We start from the raw sequence: 26186 nt of genomic DNA on the forward strand, positions 1-26186 counted from the left end.
TTAATATGCCATTATAAGCAAGTTGCATGAAGATAAACATTTTATGGATCTCAGTATCTCATTGTTTATTAAATTCCGGAGTATGGAGCAATTTCCACTGTGAAATCTCAGCTGCCTTTGCAGAAGTTGACACATTGATCCTAAAATTCATATGGAAATTCAAAGGACTCAATAGCCAAAACATTCTTGAAGAAGAGCAAAGTTGGAGAATTCACATGTTTCAATGTCAATACTCACTACAAAGCTGCAGTAATCAAAATGTGTAGTACTGGCATAAAGATAGACATATAGATCAGTGTAATAGAATCAAGAGTCACCTTTACGGTCAAGTGATTTCTCTAAAAGGATGCCAAGACCATTCAGTGGGGGGAAAAATAGTCTTTTCAACAAATGGTGCTGGGACAACTGGATGTCTACGTGCGAAGAATGAACTTGGACCCCTACCTCATACCATATACAAAAAGTAACCCAAAATAGATCAAAGACCTAAATGTAAGAAGTAAAACTGACACTCTTGAAAGAAAACATTGGAGTAAATCTTCATGATTTGGATTTGGCAATAGTTTCTCAGGTGTGACACCAAAAATACAATAAAAAGAAGAATAAATTGGACTTAAAGTTTAAAAATGTATTTCAAAGGACTCTGTCAAGAGAGTAAGAAGACAGCCTACAGAATAGGAGAAAATACTAACAAGTTGTGTATTTGATAAGGTGATTGTATCTAGAATACATAAAGAACTCTTAATGCAATAATAAAAAGACCGCCTGATTTTAAAATAAAGAATCTGAATAGATATTTCTCCAAAGAACTTATACTAAAGGGCAGTGAACACATAAAAAGATGCTTAACAAAAAAAAAAAAGTAAAAAAAAAAAAAAAAAAAAAGATGCTTAACATCATTAGTCATAGGGAAATGCAGATCAAAACCATAGTGTGATACTACTTCATATACACCAGGATGGCTCTAATCAAAAAGACAGATAATAACAAATGTAGAGAACCTGGAACTCTCATATATTGCTGGTGGGAGTGCATAATGGTGTGGCCACTTTGGAAAATTATCTGACAGTTCCTCCAAAGGTTAAACATAGAGTTACCATGTAATAAACATATTACACTCCAAGGTATGTAACCAAGCTAGATAAAAACATACATCCAAACAAAAATTTGTACACAGTTGTTTATAGCAGCATTATTCATAATAGCCAAAAACATGGAAACAACCTAAATGTCCATCAACAAATGAATGGATAAATACAATGTGATCTATGTGTATATTGGAATAATATTCAACTGTAAAAAGGAATTAAATACTGACACATGCTACAACATGAATGAACCTTGGAAAAACACGATGCGAAGCAAAAGAAGCCAGACAGAAAAGACCACAATTGTGTGATTCCATTTATATGAAATGTTTAGAATAGGCAAATCTACAGAAAGTGGGTCAGTGGTTACCTAGGGCCAGGTGGGTGAGTTGGTTGGGGGGTAATGGCTAATAGGTGCAGGTTTCTTAGTGAGGGTGATGAATTTTTCTAAAATTGTGATAGTGGTCACTCAACTCTGAGTGTACTACAAGTCATTGAATTGTACACTTGAAATGGGTGAGATTTGTATGGTATATGACTTTATCTCATTAAACCTTTACAAAACAAAAATTTCCAACATGAACAATTACTTGGAGAACCTGTATCCCTGCCTCACGCTGTTTCATTTTTCTCTTCTTTCCTTTTAGCTGTATTCCCCGCCTGTGTCCGTGTGCCTGTCATAGAGGACCTGACCTCTGGCTACTGCCGTTTTCTCTGACAATCCATGTTGTGATAAAAGTTCATTCAACTTTCCAGCAAGGGGCTCCGATCAGGCATCTGTTCTAACTGGATTTATTCGTGTATCCTAAGACCTGAGGATTTTTTTTCTCCACCTGGAATTTGATATGTTTGTATTTGAGAGAATACTGAGCAAGGAAAGCATTTTTCCAGCTTCAAGTATACAGGGGATTAGAAAGATGGTGGGTTGAATATAATGCTGTTCTAAGCCCAAAACACCGGAGAAGAGATTTGGGGCTTTTAGGAGGCTTCCCACTCACAGAGAAGGTGAATGCAATGTCCAAGATTGTGTTAGTGTGAGTCCATTCAATTGGCTTGGCATTTGAAAACAAAACATAACTTGGGAAAATGAGCTGCTAATAGAGACTCAGCTGTGTCAGGGCCAGGACAGTTTTGGATTCCTGGGTCTTGACAAAGGGCCCTCATCCGCTGGTTTCACCCCCTCTCTGCTCCTGCTTTCATATACCTCTCCTTTCCACTCCCCATGTTATCCACCTCTCCCAGGGAACGGCCTGAAAACTCAGGCTGAGCTATAAATGACAGAGGAGGCTTAGGCTGTGGTCCCTGACAAGTCCCTACTTTATGCACTCCCCTCAGAAGGCCAGGCCCATTCCTAGCCCTGTCCCTCCCAAGGCCATTTCAGCCTCAGTAGTAGGCATGGTTGTGTGTTCTAGGGCAAGGGGGAGAGGTTAAACAGTTGGGTCGTGAGAGACACAGCCACATGGCCCTCCTTAGGACATAGGGTCTGACCACTTCCTGCAAAGCATGCAGTTAGCTAATGGGCTTCCTCTGTGTAGCCAGTGATAGCTCCTGGGCCAGCTGTTTTTAAAATGTTAAGCTTGTTGAAAAATGGTAGCCCTAGATAAGGGGAAATTCTGGTGAGCTCTGGTCATTTGGCTTTCCTAAATATAGAGAACTGCTACTTACATGTGCAGCCTGTCCCATGTATTCACCCAGATAGTGACCACAGGCTGGAAAAATTTGCTAGAATAGATCTGTATGTAATGAGAGCTCTGCAACCACCCCCTCCCTATCCTTGTGTGCGTGGGGGTGAAAGCTCAGAGCAGAGGAAGCCCTCTTACCTGGGGGGATTGGTTGTGCACAGCTCCCAGGAGACCAGGACACAGGCTCCCAACTGCTCTACTCATCTCTGACAACCAGTCACCCAAAACCTTGCCCCCTGCATGCCGGGTGCTCTAAAAGTCCTAAAAGGCCATGATTCACTGAAAACTTAAAAGGAGAAACCGCAAGCTTGCTCCCCATTTGCATTCAAATCAAGGTTTTATGAAACTCTGTGTTCCTAAAAAAAAAAAGAAAAGAAAAGAAAAAAAAACCCTCTATGTTCCTGTTTTTAGTGTGGTAACGCAAAAGAGTTTTTAAATTATCTGGGCTCTTTTGTGTTCCCTGGGACCACACCTTTCACACTGTCAGACCAAAACCAAAAAGAAAAAGAGAGCAGCAAAATTACCCCTGCTACTTAGGCTTTTAGATGAAACCTAGTTTTAGGGACGTTTTCTTTGTTCTTATTTTCTTTGGCAGTGAGTGGGAAATACGCTCGTTTTCCTTTCTCTTTGATTGAAATGGGAAACTTGTTTTTTTAAAGAAATTATTTCTGCCAGGCTCTGCATTGAAAAGAGCTTGTAAAATACAGCTGCGTTTGTCACCCTGTTGGAACCCTGTCAGGGTTCCCCTGCAGGCTGCTCTGAGCCCTCCACCCCTACCCCCCCCACCCCACCCCCCGAGGGCAGGTGTGGAGCTGAAGGAGGCCTCAGGCACACTTGCTGACGCATTCTAGCAGCTCCATCCGGATGGCAATGCGGACATGCCAGCCCAGCGGGATCAGCCGAATGAAGCGGGAAATGATGGGGGGCCGCAGAAGGTTCTGGACTGTGGAGGTTCGGTCTGAGTTTCCATAGAAGACCTAAAGAGAGAGAAAATCTTGTTGCTATCACATCAGGGGATGGAAAAGGACAAACAATTCCTATCTGAAGCTGGCCCCAACCTTTTTTTTTTTTAAGATTTTATTTATTCATGATAGAGAGAGAGACAGAGACACAGGCAGAGGGAGAAGCAGGCTTCATGCAGGGAGCCCAATGTAGGACTCGATCCGGATCGACAGGATCATGCCCTGGGCCGGAGGCAGGCACCAAACCTTTGAGTCACCCAGGGATCCCCCTGGCCCCAACCTTTAAGTTTGGGAAATCTCAGCAAGTGGTTAAGGCTCAGAGAATTGCACATGCCCCCGTCCCCAGGGCCCAAAATCTGAATTTGCATGTTAGAGCCTCGCATCTGTGCATGCTCTAGGCCTCTCCGAGTCACTCTGTGGGGACATCTAGAACACCATCCAATATGGAAGCATTAGCTACATGTGGCTCTTTAAGTTTAAGTGAATTAAAATTAGATAACAGTTTCCTCAGTCACACTGGCTAGGGTTCAAGTGCTCCATAGCTATATGTGATTAGTGGCTTCCATATTGGACAGCACAGGTACTAACATTTCCGTCATTGCAGAATGTTCTGTTGGATGGCACTGATAGAAAATACCTCCTGATCCTTATTGCCAATTTTGTGTTTTCATCCTTTGCATTTTGACAAATTTTGAAAAGGACCACATCATGCTTATGAGAGAAATGGTCCTGTATTACAAAGGTATCCAAAGTGGGGCTCAAGTAAAAGCTCGAGTGTGCTGGCTCTGAAGTTGTGAGATAAAGCTTAATTGCACATCTCTACATCTATAGAAATGGCAAATAGACTTGGAAAACTGCTTTTTGGAAAAGAAAAAGACATAATAATAATAAGGAAGGGAGAATGCAGTACCCAAAGTAGAGAGAAAAAGGGTCGTTTAGTGTTTTGGGGGGACGCAACATAGCACGGTGCCCTGGCTGTAACACAAAAAGGTGATGTGGTTGGCTGCATTTCCAAAGAAATCATTCTTTGCAGTCTTCTAGAGTCCTGGTGCTATGCCTGATGACACTGGAGCATTTCATTTCTCTCTGGGATTGTCTCCCTGAAAAAAATCTGGCTGCCACATTGGCCTCATCCATCTACAAAACAAAAAGGACCTCCTACGCCATGATCTTGCCCCTCTTCCCAGTAGCAACATCCCACATCCCCTTCTCTCAGCTCTTTTCCCTTGAACCTCTTCAAGTCGGGGGACAGGTGAAGAGGGAGGATGGAACAGGCTCCTCCAGATTGTACAAGTGCCTGAGCAGAATGCCTCTTTGCAAAGAACCGTCAAGGCCTTCAGAAATGCAGACAGGACTTAAAAAAGAATTCTCATTTCTTTTTGAAAAAGCCAACTAATGAGAGCAGAAATGAAATAAAATGTAGAAATATCAAGATGGCTTTTCCTATTGTATTCAATAAAACCCCTTGAAATCTCAACCCATGAATATCTATCTCTCTGTATAACTTGTCATCAGAGAGTACAAAGCTTTCTGGTTTTCAGCCACACATATCTACTTAATCTGATTAAATGTCCAAATTAGCTTCAGAAGTCCTTACTCTCAGGCAAAAGGATAGTTAACATTTCCAAACAGCTAGTGAGGTTTTAATTCCTTGCAAATATACATACACACACATATATACACACACACATGTATATACACAAACACACATACACACACATATATATACACACACACTTAATTACAAGCCTACTATGTTCAGTCTATGGTGAACAAGACTTGGGGCTTGGCCCTTAGAGGTTAGTAGGATACATAGGTGCTGCTCAAGGGCTTAAGTTCCTCTGTGTCTGCACTGCTGGAGTCATTTTAATCATTTATGTAGTTCAGTGGCTAACTTGCTGGATTGTCCAAATCTTCCGAGCCATCCGTCTCAATAGTAAGAGGCCATACCTACATAAATGGACAAGGACCTACCCACATCAATAATAGGTCAAGTCAGACCCATGCAGCAAAGTGTTCAGTGGCCCAGTGAGCTTGGAATAGTCCAAATGGCCAGTTTTGATTATTTAAGCAACTATAAGCTGATATGAGAATTCAGGCAAAGATTTCTTCTGTACACAAGAGTGGTGCTCATTCACGAACAAGCTGCTAGGCACCCAGGATACAGTAAGAAAAGACACCTGCCTTGTCAGAGAGTAGACCATGTTGTGGGGAAGAAGCATGGATGACTTCCCTCGTCATGGAGTCAATGGTATGACAGGACGGGAGCGGGAAGAAGTCCCAGAGAGTGTGAGCTGAAGGTAGTTTGGGGTCAGCCCAACTTACCCGATTGTTTCCTGTCTGGTCCTTATAGTAAATCCAGTTCAGGTTCTCATCCGTCCTGTACTGCACGCTGTACTTGGTCATCCACTCGTCGATGTCACAGCGCCCCTGGGTGAGGATTCCTGAAATCACCTTGACCTCCTTCAGATCGATCTGTAGCCACTGGCTGCTGTCCTGGTACTTGGAGAGCCAGGCGCACCTGCCAGGGACACAGCAAATCACCAGGAGCCTTTTCCCACGAGCACCTCCAAGGAGCTGAGAGGCACTGCCCGTTGAGGGGCTGCCAGCCCCTGAGGAAGCTCTGCAGTGCGCAGGCAGTCGGAGCTGCGACCAGTTAAGCACCAAGAGGCCCGTGTCCAAGAAGGGGCGAGCCTCTGTTACCCTTGTACCATTCTCTTTCTCCCTGCATCTCCGCTGCCCGAAGAAAACTGGCCAGATTCAACCGATTTGTCAAAGGGCCTCTGAGTGTAGCTGAAATCACCTTTGGGGTGTGGTTGAACAGGTCTTTCTTCAAAACACGAAAATGCATGGTTATTGCACCCGCCAGCCCCCTTCCCTTTTCATTTAGTCTCTCCTGATGTCTCTTTCTCCGTGAGTCTTACCCTAATTTCAGTCCCTTTATACCTATCTGCCTCCCCTTCAGGTACTGTCATTTATGGCTTTCAGAGAGGGTCTCCCATGTGCCCAACACTGAGCCAAGGGGCTCTGGAAGGGCTTTTAACAATCGTAAAGCAAACTAACCATTGAAGGAACTGATTTGTTTTTTTAGCTCTATCCCTCGTGAATTGTGGAAACCTATCATTCCCCCTTTGAGGTTTTTATTTATTTTTTGCATATTAATTAGCTTCTTGGGACTGAGTCTTTGGCCGCCTTTTCTTCTCACTCTAGACTTGCTCCTTGGGTGGCTTTTGAATTTTTAACTTCCATCCCAGACCTTTTCTCAATTCCAAAATCTGAGTATCAGTGGCTGTCTAGACAACTTCTAAATGCCTTACAGCATCCCAAATGAAACCTGTCCAAGAGTAAACTAATCCTCTCTACCCCAACCACTCCTTCCAGTATCCATCTCAGAATGCTACATCCGGGACACCGGGGTGGCTAGGTGGCTGAGCGTCTGCCTTTGGCTCGGGCGTGATCCCAGGGTCCTGGGATCGAGTCCCACATCGGGCTCCTCCCTCTGCCTGTGTCTCTGCCTCTCTCTGTGTGTCTCTCATGAATAAATAAATAAAATCTTTAAAAAAAAAGAAAAAAAAGAATGCTACCTCCATCCTCCTGGTGTTCATGCCACCCATCTGAGAGAGATCCTTGGCCCCTTCCTTTCCATCACTTCAAACATCCAATCCATCTACTGAGTCCATCTCAAATGTTTCTCAAATTCATTTACTTTTCTCCATTTCCCTGGTGCTGTTCTTGCCCACATCATCCTCAGCTCTTGCCTGGATGATTGCTACTCTAGCTTTCTTAACTAGTCTCCCTGGGTTACCCACCACCACCACCACCACTAAATAGTTCACCCCCACAGGACCCAGATTTTTATAAAAACACAAATATGATCCTAATACTCCCCAACTTCAAATCTTTCTCTGATAAAATCTACTAATTGTCTCCCAATATTCTCTTCTCATTTTCCTTTAGGAATAGAACCCTCCCTGCCACCACCACCGAGTTTTACCTGGGCAAATAGCCACCCAGCAGAGTTCGTATTTCCCTTTGTAGCTAAGTGAGACAATCTGACCAAATTCTTATGAATGGGGTGTGGACAAGGTAGCCAATATGATTATGCTTGTATCGTTTAAAGAAAAGTATGTGTATTCTATGCTTCTTTTCTCCCCACTGACTAAAAGGAGATGTGATAGTGGAAGCTAGAGCAGCCATTTTGGGCCCCAAGATGGAAACTTCATGTGAAGGATGACAGAACAAGGCAGAATGAGTCTGGAACCATCAGCCATCATAACCCTTCACTGCCTAATGAAAATTGTATTTATTTAATTTTTTTAAAAGATTTTATTTATTTATTCATGAGAGACAGAGAGAAAGAGAGAGGCAGAGACACAGGCAGAGGGAGAAGCAGGCTCCATGCAGGGAGCCCGATGTGGGACTCGATCCCAGGTCTCCAGGATCACACCCTGGGCTGAAGGCAGTGCTAAACCGCTGAGCCACCCAGGTGTCCCTCTAATGAAATTTTTAGATGACCAAGAAATAAACCTCCATGTTACTTACTTTGTACTTTGGTGCTCTTTGTTACAGCAGCACAAACTTGTATTCTAACTAATGCACATTCAAGAAACTCTCATTATGCCTAAAATAAGGACCATAATCCTTAACATGACTTCATGATCTGACTTCTGCCTACTTCAAATGAATCAGGTCTTTCTTCTGTGTCTCCTCCACAGCATTTATCATACTCACTAAATGATCAGTTGTGTGATTATGTGCTTAGAGTGCCTCTCCCCCTCTAACCTGTGTACTTCTTGAAGGCTGGGACCTTATCCACCTTGTCCACAGTCCTCTGCACATGAAAGGCATTCAATGACTTTTTGTTGAAGACATAAATAAATGCACTCTGCCATTCGTTTATTACAAAGACGTACATTTTTCAAATCACATGAAAAAAAATCACCTGAGCCACCTGCCCTGCTTACCCAAAGCCTTGACTGTTGAGCCGGGCCTTGTTAGCTGTCCATGAGGAATACCAGCCCACATACTGATCCAGGTTGGAGCAGGTGATCTGGTCTGGTGTAACCTCTCCTGACTCGAAACCCAGGGGCTTATGATACGGGCATTCTGGAAAAGAAAAGACAACACACATTAAAACGCTCCTATCACATCACAACACTCAACCAACACGACATGACAAAAATGACAAATCAAACCATCTCATCTGCGCTTTGGAAGGTGGAGAATGTTTTGCTTGGCAGCGCAGTTCACGATGGATCTTCAACCTACTTACTGCTCTTATGAGAAGAGAGTGAAGATGAGGTAAAAGGATTGCCATAGAGACTCAACATTCATAAAAGCAGACGAAAGGGGCTCTATGGCAACCTGAGGTGGGGGGCGCTGAGAAATACTTCACCTCCTCCACAAACTTAGATATTTAAAAAAAAACCAAGAGGTTCACAGAGAAATATCATACTTAAATGCCATACTCTTTATATTCCTCATGAACACACTTTTAGCCGTCCTGCAAGATGACATCAGGTCCCTCGGGCAGCATATGATGCTAATGATAGAAACAAAACAATGGTGAGAGGCAAGAAAGGCAATTATATATGAGACTGATTTCTCACTTGTAAATTGCAGTTTTCTCACTAGTCTAAAGAGAAAAAAAAAAGTGTGTGTGTGTGTGTGTGTGTGTGTGTGTGTGTGTGTGAAGTGTTCCTGAGCGACTGTTGAATGAGGTACAGTTGAAAGGAGCTATTTTTTTCCAAATAAGAATAGCCAAAGCTGATTCTTAGATGTTAACCGCCTGCTGCTTTTCATGTATTTCCTACATTTAGTATTGGGTTACCTGGTCAAAGACTTTTGCCAATTGCCAGCCTAGTATCCATTCTCCCCTTGTTTTTGATGAAAGAGACCTAATTTTGCTGGGCAGCATGTAACCAGTAAAAAAAAAAAAAAAAAAAAAACATTTCCCAGTCTCTTTTGCAGTTAGAAGTGACCACATGATACAATTTCTGACCTCTGAGATATAAGATGATGTCTGCTGGGGATTTCTGATCAATTTTTGCTGACCCCTCCTTTCTTCCTGTGGCCTAGAAGGAAGACTTGATGGCTGGCCCAGTGGTAGCCATCTTGCACAATGGGGGGAAGGCCAAAAGAACTGCAGAGACCTCAGCCCTGATATCCTTAGGCAACAGAAGTCAAAACAGAACTAATTTATTAAGCCACTAATGGGGTCTCTTATAATCAATCACAGGTTCTAGCTAAATTTCTATAGAAAAATAAATGATAAACTTATACAAATACATTCAGTTTTCTGATTGTGAACGATAAACATCAAGTAAGTTAAATATTTTTTTTTCCATGTGTAAATTTGAGTTCAGATTGAAGAGCTGAACACACTTACTGGGGGCATCATCACCTCCCAACAGTAAGATGACTGCTGAGGTCTTTCTGGAGGATAATTTTCAAAAGTCAGTAGGACAGAATGAAGCGTGCCAAAGCTGGACCGCCATCCATCCTGACACTAGAATGCCCACAGGGGTAGCCATGCCCTGTCCTCAGAGACTGAAGACAGAAAGACAGCTTCAGGCCTCTGACGAGGAGGCTTCACCACCTTTCTGCCCAAGGCACCAAAGGGAAGGATCCAACACACACCCCCCACTCCCCCCCTCCCCAGTAGCTGCAGCTCAGTGGGGCTGGAGGGGAGGGGACAGTATTCATAGTTTATCTAGTACCCAAGGCTTCGGGAGCCTATTAAAAGACTATGCTGATGGAGCAGGGATGGGCCATAAGTTCATGCTTTAGTAACCAGGGGATGTTTTAGGTCAACCCCATTGGTTTCACGTAGGGTGGGCTGCATACTCCCAGAGGAATATGAGAAGGAGAGGAAATATTTGCTGAGCAGACAAAATTAGAACCTGCTACTTGCATCAGTAGGACATAAAGGCTTTCATCTGGAAACTTCTGAGTCCCATGAAGGCCACTCCTGTCCCTAAAGGTGGCTTTACCTCTTAAAGAACAAGAACTGCCTATTCCTGCCAGTATATGGAGTATTAATACTTGGTGTTTATTAAATATTTCTTTTCTTCACGTAAAAAAAAAAAAGGGAATTGCTGGGAGAGAGAACAGGAGTGCTCTATGGGCCACTTGATCATGCCCTGTGTGGTCAAATCATCAGGAGGGCTTGTTAAGGATGCGGTTTCCAGTATTTCACCCCTGGAGCCCCCTCATTTTTAACAAGCGCACTTACGAAGCGCACTTTGGAAACCTTGGCCTGTAGGGGAAGGCATCTGTTGGTTGGCAGATCCAGGGGCCTAGTGCCCGTGGCCCCAGGGGCTTCTCCACCTCCTCCATTCCCCTTTAAGCCCATGCCAGCAAAAGGAGGGACGAGGTCCCAGCGCCAGAAAGCTGGGTTTCAGTGGGGCTCAAGTTTGTCAGTTAAATTCTAACTGTGGATGTCTCTAAGGCCCCTCCATCCTGAGCCTCCCGTTTCTTGCTCCAGGGCCGATAGCTTGGAGGGAGGGAGCAGAGGGGAAGGAAAAGCCATCAGCCCACTCCTGATTGCTTTATTCTTGGCATTTTGCTCTTTCTCTGTTTCCCCCTCACAATTCTTTTGCCATTTCTTTCCAATTAGCCCATCTAATAGTTAAGAGTGGGCTGGAAACCTGCAGAGACCTAGCCCATGGCAATGGCCTTGGAGGCCAGTGAGGTCTAGACGTGGACCCTGCCCACGCTCTCCAGGAAAGTCACAATCTCACCATCCCCTTGGCTTCAGCTGCCATCTGGGAGTCAGTGCCTGACCCTCAGGCCCCAAGTGTTATCTAGCCATTGTCCATTTTCCAGGTGAACGATTCCATTGGGTGAGCCAAAAATCCTTCACACCCAAGCATCCAAAACTGAGCCCTTCAGCATCCAAGCTCCAAGCTTGCCCCTGTCCAGTGCTCCTGTCTCAGGCATTGGTGCCTCTAGCTGCTACCCCAGAAACCCGGTGGTGTGGCCCAGGGCACAAAGCAGAGACTCTCTGATGGGTCTCAGCCTCGATATCACCTGGGGAGTTCAGAAGTGCTAATGTTCAGGTCTCTCGCCCAGAGATTCTGATGTCATTGGTCTGGGGTAGGACCTGGCTAGGGGTAAAGCTGCAAGGGATTGTAACGGGCAGCCAAGGTCAGGGATGCCTGCTTAGAGTCCGCGTGAGCTGGGATTGGATCCCACTCTCTGTGTGAGCGTAAGCAAGCTGCCTAACCTCTCTGGGTCTCAATTTCTTCATCTGTGAAATGGGCACAACAGTACCTGCTTTCATAACGTCGCTGGGATTACATGAATTAATGTTTGTAGAGTAGAGCCTGCAGTGGCTGGCCAAGAGCAACAGACTATATCGGTGTAATAGGGTGAATTTGTGGGAATATATTGACGCCTTCTTGAGTTTTTCATGTTTGTCTTTCTGGTGAAGACTCACCCGGAAAGGAATCTAACCCCCTCCACCCCTCTCTGTCCTGCCCCATCATCCCCTCCCCCGAGGAGGAGTCCAGCTTCATGTTTCTAAACGTTTGGGCTCCTCTTGCTCCAGGAAGAATAAGCCGCACACTCGTGTTTGTGTGTGTGTGTGATTCAAGAGAGGAAAAGGCTGTTGATAGCATAACATCTCTCAGATGTATGGATTTGGAGGATCTAGGCCTCAACAGAAATTACCTGATTGCGCTAGAGGAAGTGACTGGAGATTCTGGGCTTTGGCCTTTGTCCGGGAAAGGGGGTTCTTCGTGGAGGGGCCTGAGCTCAGCAGGGACGTTTCCTCTGAAGGGGCTGGACCATGGATGGGGTCAGGGAGACACCCTTGGGAAACCTGGGAAGGTTCCCGGGACTGGGCTGAGCTTGGTTCAGAGGGAGAAGAACCGCCACCAAGTGTCTGCCTTCAAGGGGGGTCGTAGGCCAGGCCGAGAGCTACCCTCAGGCAGCCCTTGAAGCCCCTGCGGGTTTCCTATAGTCCAAGGAGAGAGGAAGGACCTTTAAGGATCCTGTCTTTAGACTCCTCACAGGCCATGACAAAGGAGGCCTCAAACTGGAGTTATTTAAGCTTGGAGAAGTGGGAAATACGACATTTCGCATGCTCTGTGTGCTGTGGAGGTAGCTGCAGTCAAGATATGTTATTATTTTTCCTGCCTCCTCTTCCACCCCCACCCCCACCCCCTTTCTGTGGTCCTGGCTGAGCTCCCTTTTGGTCCTCATGCAGGCCTGGAGGCCTTCCCTCTGCCTGTGACACTCCTGTCCCCTCTCCTCCCCCTTCACCCAGCCTACTCTACTCATCTTTGGGATCTCTGCACACTTCCCCTTCCTACCCTGAGCTGGGTGAGGGACTCCAGCGGCGGCCTCCCCAGACACCCCATTCCTGTCCCTTGTCCCCGTCCTTGTGATGATGGACTTGCCAGCTCCCCCGGTCTGTCTGGCTCACCATTGTATGCTCTGGGCCGAGCAGGATGCCTGCACATGCTCTGCACTTGATAGTTCTAGATTGGACAGTGAAGGAAGGGCTCCACAAGGATTATCATCTGTCTTGGGTGGCCGCTAGGCAGAGGCGCAGAAAACAGCAGAAACAGGAAGCAGAAAGCTCAGGGAGGAAATAGAGGTTGGCCAGCCCAGAGAACCCACCCCCCCACCCGCCCTGAGCAAAAAGAAACTGTCTTCTAAGCATGAAGTAGGATTGAGCAACACAAATAATGTTGCTGGAGGAATTAAGGGGGTCGTCATCACACACAGAATATAGCCTTCCCACGTTTTCTGCCCAGTGGAAGTTAGTGTAGCTAGGAAGCCTGTTTTCACGCTCATCTTAAGTAGAAAAAGAACGTTTCTACATTCATTTCAAGGGAAAACCTACATTTTTCTCTGAGCAAGCGATGCTTTGATCATTCCAGGAATAAAGCCATATTCAAAATGTGCTGCTAACCCAGACTATACTTAGCATGCTAGCCTTCCTTATTCAGTAGGTGGCTTCTCCGTTGGTAGGCTTGAAGGCCAGACGTGCTTACACAGAACGTTAACCTAGAGAAACCCAAGGAGAGCTGAGGGACGTTCTTGACAAGAGAGACGTGAACTATTGCTGTGCATGTGTACGAGACTTGAACATACATGGCCAAGTAGTACAGTACAGAATAATGTTTATGGAATAGAGCGGAAACCCGAAAATAATATAGAAATATAAAATCTAGAATAAAGGTAAAGCAGTAACAAATCATTGGCTTTCTTATGTTGTGATACTTTCCTTCCCCTGTTGCCCCTGTCGGAGTGCCAAGGGAATCTCAGTTTGACTGGGGAAGACAGACAGACCTTTTAGTCGTTTTCATAGTGTTAAGCCGAAGATTAAGGAGGCCATAAGGCACCTAGCCAGTCACCTTCTTCTCCGTGGATGGCGACACTGGACAGTAACAGCCAGTGTGCACCTGGGGAGGCCCCCTGGCAGCTCTGAGTGACCCTCCCTCCTGTTCTTCTGCACTTTCTAGGCTCTTCTTCCCTCCTAAGGCAGGCTCTGATGGAAGCACGGAATCTCAGGGTGCAGAGGAACCAAGCAGCATTCTTCACATTCCAGTGAGGATCTGAGGCACTAAGGGGCAAGTGAATTCTGGAATACTGCAGCTAGTCCTGCTGCCCTGAATCATCTCTTCCGTGGAAAAACCCATTAACTCCAAGGAATCAACCCTTTAACACTTGGGTTGCATTTTTTCCTTCCTGGAAATATCTGTGCTATTAAAAAATAAAAGCAAAAAACAAACCCCAAAATGGTGGAGAGAGGACACCACTTAAGCTAAAAGAATCTCTGATCTCAGCAGGTGTGGGGGGAGAGCCTGGGGGACCCCGGTGGACTTCACATTCCTCAAACACACAGACAGGCCTCCTCAGCTTCACAGCTGATGGGGTCAATGAAGCCAGTCTGCATAAATAATCTCTTTTCGAGATGTGTGTAGAAAGAACTTGGTGTTGGAATTCCAGGCGGTCTTCATGTCTCTGGGTGAAGAGGACATTTGTCCCCACCGCACGGGCAACTCCTTCGGGGTGGAGCTGATGCCTTGTCTTCAGCTTCCCTTCGGTGCCTGGCACACAATAGGCACATGATGGAAAAAGGTGGAATTGAATTTTAAATGGATTATTAAGGAGGGTGCTTCGATATTGACTGGACATCACGCCAGTCGAGAGAGGTGGCAGGAGCTCACGCCCTGGAACACAGCGGGCCGGACGGTGGAAGCCACCAAACCAAGCAGCACTTGCTGCTTTCCTCACTCCCGGGCCCCTGCTGTTCCTTCCCAACAGACTGGGTCCACAAAGCACTCCTAGCCCTTTAGTACATAGGGGAACGGAGGCAGTAAAGGCCATGATAGACTCTCCTGCCTCCCCCGCCATTCGCTATTTTAATACAAATTTAATGAAATCATGAAGAGAAGCTCACACATGTACACACATACTGTCTCTAGTGGAGCTATTATTAGGCGATTATGTAAAGTGAATGACTTGGCATGGCACCATCGTGACCCTGGAGAGGGGTGACAAAGACAGTTTCAAGCAAAAGAGGCTCAGAGCCATGGAAGGGACTGAGCTTGGCAAGTATTTGCAGGGTCCCCAAGCCTCGGAAAGTCAGAGTGGGAGCTCACGGGGGGGGGGGGGGGGGGGGGGGGGGGGGGGGGGGGGGAAAGGGGGCCGCCCTTTATTAAACTACAGGTGGCTGGGTGCCACACAAGATGCTCTCGTGCCTCATCCAATGTATTCCGCAAACCAACTCCTCAGAGCAGGGGTCAGCAAACTGTGGCCCTTGGGTCAAATGTGGCTCGCCACCTCCTTTGGGAAATAAAGTTTTATTGGAACACAGCCATGCTCACATATTCACATATTGTCTATGGCTGCTTTCGCACTACCATGGCCCAATTGAGGAGTTGAGACCCTGTGACCCACGAAGTCACAAATATTTAGCATCTTGCCGTTTGCAGACCAAGTTTGCTGGCATGAAGCTTACAGGGAGACATTCATAGTAGCCAGGAAGGGCTATGTTAGCCTGCAGGACAAATTGCCTTGGCAATTTCAGAGGCTTGACCCAACAAATGTTTATTTTTCACTCAGGTGACTTGTCCATTATAGGTTCGAAGGCCTTTCTGCTCCATTTAACCCCCCGGGACCCACACTGAAGGAGGAAGCACTTTCTCAAGCATGGAAGGGAGAGCCAGAGAGTTGAGTACCGGCCCTTAAATGCTCATTTTGGAAGAGACACTGCTCACTTTGACTGGAACTGCTCATATGGCGCCACCTGACTCTAAGGGGGCGGGAATGTGGGGAAGCACACGGTTGTTTGGTGAGCAATAAACCCTCGGACACAGTACTATGACTTCCATTTGACAGACAACGACCAAAGTGGGAGTCCTAGAGTTAAGAAATGAGGCAGCCAGGATTCCAACTCTGGTCTTTCTGGCTCAAAAGCCTGTACTCTTCTCAAAATGCTCTGCTTCCTGCCATTGATTCATTTCCATAAATTTCGTGAGTCTATTTCATTGAAAATAGGTGCCAGCTCACCATCTTACGTAGGCCAAGGAGAGATGCAAGAAGCTGTTTCTAAACACTGCCATCCGTGTGGTATGTTGGAACAGTGGCCGTTGTGTGACTTGAAGCTCAGAGGCCAACTGTGTGTTCATGGGGATTAATTCAGCCAGGTTGAAGAGAAAGGAGAAACAGTGTTCCTGAGGACACCCCAAGGAGCGGGTGCCCTAAGGAGAGGGGACACTCACCTGGTATGCAATCTAAGGAGGTGGCACCAGCCGACCAGAGGCCATTGGGACTGCCTTGGCAGTCACATTTGCACGCTTTCTGGTACCAGGGGTCCTCACTCTCATCCTGCAGGAAGCCAGAGGGGCAGGAGTGTCAGTCACAGCGAAAGGCAACTCTGGCCAGAGCCCCACTGGAAAAGTTTGTGTTCAAAAACCCTGCTCATTCATCACCTGTATTCTATGCATGCTTTTGCACTACAGCAGCACAACTGGATGATTAGTTCAGCCTTAACACATACAGTTGCCACTCATCTTTGAGTCCAGATAAACAAATGTCCACCACTGTGGGTGACCAGCTAATGATCACACAGACACACTCATGCAGAGAGCACTGTTCACCCCATTATAGTGATCTTCAGGGGCTGCGGGAGCCCCAGGCCAAGGTCAGGCTCTCACTGCCCCTGGAGGTCCCTTTTAGGGATCCAGCTTTAAAAGGTAATGGGTTCAAGATTATACCACCTGTATTAAGACCTGGTTTACTTACATCCTCTCATTAAAACAGCAATCTTGAACTTTCCTGGATAAAATGTGCCATTGCTACCACCAAAATAAAATATCTTAAAAAATACCTTTTTTTTTTTTTTTTAAGTGATAATCCTACACGTTATTTTCAGCTAGGACAATCTTCAAAAACAGCTTTCTTAAAAAATGAGTGGGAAATATCAGAAAGGGAGACAGAACATGAGAGACTCCTAACTCTGGGAAACAATGAAGGGGTGGTGGAAAGGGAGGTGGGTGGGGTGTGGGGGTGACTGGGTGACGGGCACTGAGGGGGGCACTTGATGGGATGAGCACTGGGTGTTATTCTATATGTTGGCAAATTGAACACCAATAAAAAAAAAATAAATAAATAAACAGCTTTCTTACTGCAACATACCTCAGTAGATGATAATCCCAGGGTGGCTAAGCAAAAAGACAAGAGGGGGGAAAAAATCAGGTTAAAAAGGGGGGAAAAATCAGGTTAAAAAAAGAAACAAATTCAACAAAATGATCCATTCCATGGAAAAGTGAAATGGAAATAATCACATAAAAGTTAACAAAGCCTCTTCTGGAAGAAGTCAAACTAAGTAAATATCTGCCAGGAATAACCTCCACAGATGCTGAGAAACTAGGGACAGTAAAATGAAACAGACAAGGATAATTATTATTATTATTATTTGAGTAAATTCTTCCCCAAAGTGTGGCTCCAACTCACGACCCCAAGATCAAGAGTCACATACTCTACTCACTTGAGCCAGCCAGATGCTCATATTATTCTTGTTCTTTATAGGATTTTGGAAAATGCATTAGTGTAGCAAAGAGAAAAAAAACGCTCCTGTATTTCTTATCACAAAGGCAATACTGTTAACATTTTTGTGTAAATCTTTCCAGTCTTTTTTCTATGTGTATTTTTAAAAACATATTTGAGAACCTACTATGTAAACATTGCTTACAATCGACGCTTATATTGTTACGTTTGACATTAACAGTGCTTGCTTTTCCCTTTACTTACTAACCCTTCATCATCATCACCATCATCATCATCATCATCATCCCTGGTGTCTGCCAAATGTGCGATTCAGGAGCTGATTCCTAGCCCTCTCCCCCCGCCTCCATGACATATTTTGGTTATTTAGGATTAATAAGCACCAAAGCTCCATTTCCCATTTTTTCCAAAGTGGATGCCTTCAATTCTTTCCTCATCATAAAAGCAACACCTACCTAGTATAAAAATCTTGAACGAAACTTGAGTGTAGACAATAGGAAATAAAAGTCCCCCCTTAACCACTTTCCTATCTAAAAATTGAATCTGATGCCCCCCAAAAACCTTTCAGACCGTTTTAGAGAGTAAGGGAATGGTCTCATCTTTCTTTTTATTTATTTATGATAGTCACACACACACACACACACACACACACACACACACACACACAGAGAGAGGCAGAGGGAGAAGCAGGCTCCATGCACCGGGAGCCCGACGTGGGATTCGATCCCGGGTCTCCAGGATCGCGCCCTGAGCCAAAGGCAGGCGCCAAACCGCTGCACCACCCAGGGATCCCTGGTCTCATCTTTCATGTCACGATTATAAAAGTGCTCTTTTTCAAATTGTGCCTTCATTTAAATAATACATATTTAGCTCTTCTGCAAACCACTTTTTCATGTCCACTGTGAGCCTGGCACCGCACCGGGGCCTGGGCCTTCTGATACAGAAGCGTCGCTCTCTGCACACAGGGCCTGGAGGACCCAGGAGAAGACAGACCCTTGGGTGACGCACGTGGTGAGTACTCCACCAGGTTTGCACAAGCTGCGGTGGGAGTCCAGGGGAGCATATCTTTTAGTCAGAGCACTTCAGGGCTACCCCTCACCTGTGGTCACCAAACTGCTGTCTCTCCTGGGCCTCATTCACGGGTTATTCATTCCTAGAGATTCCTTGGGCTACCCGCTATGGGCAGAGTTGATCCTCTCAGGTAGCGACGAGGGTCAGTAGGGCCATCTTGGGGGCCAAGGCCTGTGCTGGCTAAAGAAGTACTGAATTCTTATTTTCACATCCAATGAACTCTTCCCGACACTGACCGTATGTCTTCATGCTCCCACATGCTCTCAATCCGCCTATCTTCCTTTAGCTTCCATCACACTGTTCACCTGGTTCTCCCATCACTCTGAAGATCCTCTCACCTCATGAATGTTCCTAAGCCCAAGATTCCAACTCTTGCTTTGAATGGCTTACCGGCTATCTCCCCATAGATGTCTCTTACTATTTGAAATTGGACCCAACCAAGTCTTTTTTTTTTTTACTATTTTATTTATTTATTCATGAGAGAAGACACACACAGAGGCAGAGACAACAGGCAGAGGGAGACGCAGGCTCCCCACAGGGAGCCCGATGTGGGACTCGATCCCTGGACCTGGGATCATGACCTGAGCCAAACGCAGATGCTCAACCACTAAGCCACCCAGGTGCCCAGACCCAACCAAGTCTTGACAAGGTCATGGCGCAATGGGAACTCTCATATGTTGCTGGTGGGGATATAAGTTGGTCTGACTTCTTCGAAAAACTATTTTTGGCAGCTTACACTAAGGTGGAACATACACGTGCCCTATGACCCAGCAATTCTACTCGTATTTACCCACCAGAAATGCATACATATGTTCTCCAACTAACAAAAACCTACTAGATTACCCACAGCACAGCAGCAGTATTTGTATTAACTCCAAACTGGAAACACTCATATGCCCATCAAGAGTAGAATGGATATGGGTGCCTGGGTAGCTTAGTAGGTTAAGCATCAGACTTTTGATTTTGGCTCAGGTCATGATCTCAGGGTCATGAGATTGAGCCCTGCATTGGGCTCCATGCTGGGCATGGAGCCTGCTTAAGATTCTCCCTCTCTCTCTCTCCCTCTCTCTCTCCCTCTGCCCCCCACATGACCCTCTTCTCTGTAAAAAAGAAAAAAAAGAGTAAATGGCTACAAGTAGCAAATTCACACTAGTGGAAAACTAAACTGCAATGAAAGTGGATGACCTGCAACTCCATGCTACAACACAGCTGCATCTCACAAACAATGCAGAGTGGAAAGTCAGATGCTAAAATGGACACACCGTACGAATCCATTTGAAACGTACAGAAGCAGGCAAAAGTGATCTATGCCATCAGACGTTAGGGTCTTGGTCACATTTGGAGCAGGGAGGAAGCCAGGAAGGCTCTCTGGGGGGCTGGAGACGTTCTGTTGCTTGCTCGGAGTGCTGGTTACATGGGTGTGCTCAGTCGTGAAAATTCACTCAGCTATACACTCACCTGTACTTTCCTGTAGGTTTGTCATACTTAAATCCTAGTACGTATGCTATACTTCAATAGAAAGGTTTTTTAAAAACCGAACTCATTACATCCTTCCTCAAATTGTTCTCCTTTATTTCTTATCCACTGAATGGCTTTGCCATCCACTTAGCATCCCATCCAGAGATTTGGGGCTTGTCTTAGTCACCTTTTTCCCTAATCTCCCACACCCAGTGTCAAGCAGGGGCCTTTTGCCTCTCCATAGCCGCCCATTGCTTCCTGCATGAGGCCCCCACTACCCCCCCATACACTCCCTGCTGAAGAGAGACCTTGCCTCGTCCACCCTTTGTGCTGCCAATGGAATGGGATGCACACTTGATTGTGTCACTTTCTTGCTGCAGACCCTTTGGTGGGTCCTCATGGCAAGGCTCCAGGTTCCATCTCCCATTTATTAGTTGTATGGCCATGTCTCTCCATTTCCTCATCCCTAAAATGGGTATCCGAATGTGTCTCTCAAGGGGTTGCCATGATCTAGCTCCCACCTGCCTCTCCAAACTGATCTTTCTCACTCCCTACTACTTGTAATTCATCAGGTGTGCCAGGCTGTTTCATGCCTCCATGCATGCCTGTATGGTTTCTTGGCTTTAAAATTTCTTCCAATTTTTCTGCCTGCTTATCCCCTTCCCCGTGCAGAGGACTTTTTCTGGCCCCCATGCACAACTCACTGCTCGCTCTGGCCTTTGTGTTCCACCTCTTTCTTGTGCACCGGTGTATCTAAGCACCTGTACAATTATAGAAGTTGATAGAAAAGATACCTGATGATGACTGGTCCCAAAGTATTTATTCTTTAAGTAATATTCATTGAGTATGTACTGTATTCCAGGCCCGGCTTTAGGTACTGGGGATATAGCAGTTAACTAAATAGGAAAGGGATCCGCCTTCTTAGGGTATGTGCAGTCTAGGCTGGGGGTGGTGAGGGTTAATGAATGAATGAATAAAATATCCTGCAGTGAGAAGGTGATGTTGGAGTGAAGACCTGAAAGAGGTGAGAGACCTGTGAGCAAAGCATTCTGGGCAGGGGGAATAGCAAGTGTCAAGACCCTGAGGTGGGTGGTACTGGGTGGGTACTGGGTGGGTACTGGGTGGGTACTTGGTGTGCTCTAGACAGAGCAAGGAGACTCTGGAGCTGGAGCTGGTGAATAAAAGAGTTTTAGGAGGTGAAGGGATAAAGTGCGGGCTATGGGAGACCATCCGTGCAGGGCCTTGTGGGCACATGAGGACTTTGGCATTTAGCCTGAGTAGGCCTTTGCAGGGGTTCGAGGAGAGGAGGGACAAGTCAGGTGAGGGCTTGGAAGGCTCCCTCTGGCTGCTGAGTGTAGACTGGATTGCCTGGGGCAAGCTGGAAGCAGAGAGCCTAGTGGGGTGAGCGCAGTCATCCAGAGGGGAGACGGTATGGCTTGGCCCAGCTGGTGGCAGTGGAGGTGATGAGAAGTAGCTGGATTCTGACCATCTTTGGAAGGTAGCCAATGGTACTTGCTGACAGATGACATGGGTGTGAGAGAGAGGTTCAAGGCCTGAGGGACTGGGAGGATAGAGCTGCCATTTACTGGCAGAGGGGAAGGTTCCAGGAGGAACAGAGATGGCAAGGCATGGAGTGAAGATGTTCTGTTCCCGAGGCCTATAGGACATGCGAGTGTTGAGGTTGAGTGGGCACTTGGCTGGAAGTTCCTGGAGCTCAGACAGGCTGAGGGTCGCCCTGTGCTCCTTGCAGTGGATGCACACGTGAACCCATAGCTACAGTCCTGCAGCTGCTCCCCCCAAAACGGCAGAGGAGCAATTGGCATCTAGTTAGTTGACTTGGGGGTCGTTAATCCAGGAGGCCGTTGGCTCCATCCCATCTTCAAGAAGCAAAAAGGCCCTGTCCGTTGGACAAATGTCAATTGTGCCAAGATCCTTTGGGGGAGGGGGGGATTCAAAGGGAAGCATGTGGGTCACTGACAGTGTGGCCTTAATAACTAAATCAGTTTGGCCCAGAGGCTGTGTCACTGAGGAAGGCTTATGCAGCCGCAACTGAGCAAACCCAGAGATCAAATGAGACCCTCTAATTGCTGCGGACTTCGGGCCTTTCCCTGTCCCCCACCCACCTGTGGCTGCAGGTGGAAGATCTGCAGAAACAAGGCAGAAGGCAAAAAGGGCAGAGGGGTGTGTGTGTGGGGGGGGCTCTGCCACTGTGCCCCGGTGGAGAGGAAGAGTCCTGAGAGGAAGGCCGGCTTTCAGAACCACTGCCTGTGTTCAGTCAGATGTTGGGCAGATTTCTGATGTTTATTCCCTCCCAGGCTCCTCTCTCCAGAAAATGTTCGTCTATAGGCAGCCTGGGGATCTGAGGCACCAGATCCTTATGGAAATGAGCAGAGAGAGAAGGAACAACAAGCATTTTACAGGAAAAGCTGTCACCAAGGAGCAGCAACATGGCTGTACAGTCCCCGAAATCATTTAATCACCAAAAAGCTGGCGAGCAAAAGCAAAAGCGTGTTTGAGTACAACATCTTATAATACCAGAAAATAACATTGTTGCAGTGAGCGAGAGAAAACAGGTCAGCCTTTAAAGGAAAAAAGAAGAAAAAAGATTTTGATTGTGTGGTTGCATATTTTTCTCCCTCCGTGGAATGTTTTTGAGATTTCTCCCCGCATTATAGGGTTCCACTAGAGTGTCCGAGATGCCTCCCACTCGCCGATCTTAGGTTTATGCAACATGGGCCCATTCTGCCCTTTTGCCCAAAGGGCCACTCCATGGGGAAACCCTTGTTACCACAGCAAGAAAAGTCCAGGCTTTTGCTGTGTCTCAAAATGTACCTTGCAAGCTCAAGAGGAAGAGTGGGCATTAGACACACAAAAGGTAGACCCTTTGAGTCTTTTTGATGGATGTCACTAAATACAGAGCTCTCCTTCCCATGGAAACAGATGAAGCTGAGGAGGAAAGCATAAAATTATGAATGACAAAAGCTGTCAGTAAGTAGCTTCCTTGAAAAACAAGAGTAAGACACAGGAAGAAAGCAGGCTGCAATGATGTCCCTCTCGAAGAAGAAGAAAGAAGGAAACTGTCCTGGTGTGAAAATGTTGCTATTTATGGCTACAAGCATATTCCTGGGTAAATCTGTTATCTGTACATGCTTCAACACAGATGAATCTCAAAAACATATGCTAAGTGAAAGATAAAAGACCATATGTTGTATGATTCCATTTAAATGTAATGTCCGGAATAGACAAATTTATGGAGACAGAAGGTAGATGGGTGGTTGCCAGGGGCTGGGGAGAGGGGGAAACGGGCTTAATGTCTACCGGTCTCTTTAGGGGAGGGGGTGATGAAAATGTTCTAAAATTGGATTGTGTGCTCCACAATCTATAAATATACTAAAAACCATTGAATCACACACTTCAAATGGGTGAATCTAATGCTATGTAAATTATATCTCAATAAGCTGCTTAAAAAAATCTGCTGTCTCTGATGGTTGACACGCCTGCTAAGGAGACACACCTGTAAGATGAGGCTCGGGTTTTTTTTTTTTTTAATATATATAATAAATATGACCAAGGAATGGACCTCTTTATTTTACGAAGGTAGATTTTTAAAAAATCATCATTTGCATTGAATCCAAAATGCACAATATAAGATAAATAGAAGCCTGCCTCCGTTATCAGACGTAGATAGTGCTTTACAATGACCATTTGTGCATTCCCAAGTGAATCTTCATCCGACGCGTGAGTGGAGTCAATCCATTTATCTTATTTCACTGTAATAAGGAGCTACTGCCACTGTGGAACAGAAACCGTGAAGGGTAAATTAGACAAAGAATCTTTGTCTTCAGGTTCCCAGTCGTGCAATAGAAAACATTTTCCCCCTGTGCGTTGGCCTTGATTCTCTATCTGGATGGGAAGCTGATGAAGTGCAGCAACCACATCCTGTATTCCTGCGTTTTTCCCTCTGTCTCTTAAGCAGGGATCCCTCTAGCTCAGGGTAGAGCACACATAGGTCACCAAGCCACACTGACCATAAAATGGTCACTGGACCACCCAGTGGACCATATTCCAGTCTACCTAGCCAGATGGTATTTTCTGTTCTTTGTGGAAATTTCTGGAGCTCCTCAAACATGTACACAGATTGGTAAGCAATAGAACAGGAAAGAGTGCTGTGCTCTGTGCCTCCGGACAGCGTGTCTTTTATTACAAATATCTCCCGAATGGGCAGGTTTAATATAAAAATGGGTTGGTAAACTTTTCAAGGGCTTCTTCCTATTTGAGGGTCACAGAGCACAGTTAGACTCAGCACTGTGAAAGCAACGAAGATGTGTCCTGCGTGTCAAGTTCTTATGGGTCCTGGGCCACAGCAGCAACCAAAGGACAGAGTCTGTAACAAACCGACCAAAAATGAGCAGAAGGATGGATGCACGGATGGGTGGATGGATGAATCTCAATGCCGATCACACAGAAGAGAAATCTGAGGATGAGGCCTATGGATAGCAGAGAACCAGAAGTATTGGACTCTAAGCCTTGAAAGGTTCTGTTTAGATTTTCTTGCTGAGGAAAGGGCAAGGAGTAAAGGAAAAACAACAAAACACCCAAAGCACCTTAAAGTATTGAGAGTTACTGGGCCAAGCCGCTGACTCTTACTTGCAGTGAGGACAAAACCAGACAGCTGGTCTCAATGATCCCTACTTAGGAATGTATTTGGGTTTGCAAAATGACCTTGGGATTACAGTCATACAGATCTTTCCAAATACCGAGAAAGGGGACGAAATACCAAAAGTCATGAGGTTGGGGGATCATGAAATCACTACTCTACCAATAATGTCTAATGAGAGGGCAGAGAGGAACGTGATTTAAAGCAGGGCTTCTGACTCTACTTGTGTGAGTGGTGTCATGTCCGTCCACCAGGTCATTTGCAGAATGGAGAGGCCTCCACCTTCCTGCCCTCCTTACTTATTTCCTGTGACACGCTTAAATACACGATCACCCCGGAGAAGACACTCAACTAATTTCTAATGTTCAGAATGAACCTTAAAAGGAATTCTGAGCTAACAGGTCCTTGAGAGTCAAGAGAGGCATGAAGGACTATCAGTTCAAATTAAGAGAGAATTTAAAAGCTGAATTGGGTGATATTTCAGAGATTTGTTTTTAATTTCCCCTTATTTAAGCGTATTACTCCTGCCAGGGCCATATTTAGAAATTTAAAAATGATTGAGTGTCTAGAGTCTTTGGAGATTCCTGACTCTCAGTTGGATTATGCTTTCTATTAGAGTTGATGGTAGTCGGCGTGTTATGTTAATCCATATTTAAACTGGAGTGACCTCACGTCCCGATTTGCCCAGGACAGTCCTGGTTTACACCTGTTGTCCGCAGAATTATTAATAGCATCCTCTTCCACTCTCAATAGTGTCCTAGTTTGGAAGATTAAATTCTACAGTCATTCTAACTCTGACTCCTAAAAGTTTTCAAGGGTACACCGCACTTTCTTATTAGTGGTTGCAATCTATAGCTATTTTCTGCAGTTTCTGAGACCCTTCCTTCTCTCTGTCCCATTTTAAGCATCCTTTGAACTTTAGAAGGTTCCTCAGAGAACCGGAAAGCCAGCGGTGAAACTAAGAGAACCACGACCACGTAAAGACAACTGTTGTTCATTAACAATGCCCCTTGACCAATTAGCATGCCTTGCTAATTAATGATACAGTGATATTTTAATTATTCAGGTTGCATTCCTGTGAATCAGCAAAATTACGAATTCAGTTGCACTATTCAGTATTTGGTAAATGCTAATGGTTGCCCAGCACATACCTTCATAGCCGAAGAGAAGTAAAAACAAGAAGCCTTCTATCTTGCGGGGCATTCTCCCCTTGTCCTTGGCCGCAGCTCTACCTTATCCAAGT

General features: G+C 45.7%; 2 protein-coding genes across 3 annotated transcripts in view; one reads left to right on the forward strand and one right to left on the reverse strand.

Annotated features, from left to right (window-relative positions):
• Window positions 1–3159, forward strand: part of CDKL5 (cyclin dependent kinase like 5) — a 212453-nt gene extending 209294 nt beyond the window's left edge. Inside the window, exon 20 of one of the 2 annotated variants that reach the window (XM_072744254.1) lies at window positions 1736–3159. In XM_072744254.1, the coding sequence (XP_072600355.1) occupies window positions 1736–1806 (71 nt within the window). In that variant the 3' untranslated portion in view covers window positions 1807–3159. The remainder of the gene's footprint in view (window positions 1–1735) is intronic. The other variant, XM_072744255.1, reaches the window with a different exon arrangement.
• Window positions 1167–26186, reverse strand: RS1 (retinoschisin 1). The gene is made up of 6 exons (XM_025997495.2): window positions 26095–26186; window positions 17389–17414; window positions 16473–16578; window positions 8697–8838; window positions 6058–6253; window positions 1167–3747 (listed from the first exon to the last, which is right to left on the reverse strand). Exons 1-6 carry the CDS (start codon window positions 26144–26146, stop codon window positions 3595–3597), a joined length of 675 nt encoding a protein of 224 aa, XP_025853280.1. The 5' UTR covers window positions 26147–26186; the 3' UTR covers window positions 1167–3594.

This window comes from Vulpes vulpes, chromosome X, assembly GCF_048418805.1.
Source record: "Vulpes vulpes isolate BD-2025 chromosome X, VulVul3, whole genome shotgun sequence".
Classification (NCBI taxonomy): Eukaryota; Metazoa; Chordata; class Mammalia; order Carnivora; family Canidae; genus Vulpes; species Vulpes vulpes.

What these genes read in the sequence shown, in the direction of transcription:
- RS1 (XM_025997495.2), bottom strand. Translation starts at nt 26,146, where the DNA reads ATGCCCCGCAAGATAGAAGGCTTCTTGTTTTTACTTCTCTTCGGCTAT. An exon ending in ACTTCTCTTCGGCTATGAAG is followed by an intron (nt 17,415 to 26,094) that starts GTATGTGCTGGG and finishes CTTTTTGCTTAG; the next exon opens with CCACCCTGGGATTATCATCT. An exon ending in CTCAACAGTCAAGGCTTTGG is followed by an intron (nt 6,254 to 8,696) that starts GTAAGCAGGGCA and finishes TGTCCCTGGCAG; the next exon opens with GTGCGCCTGGCTCTCCAAGT.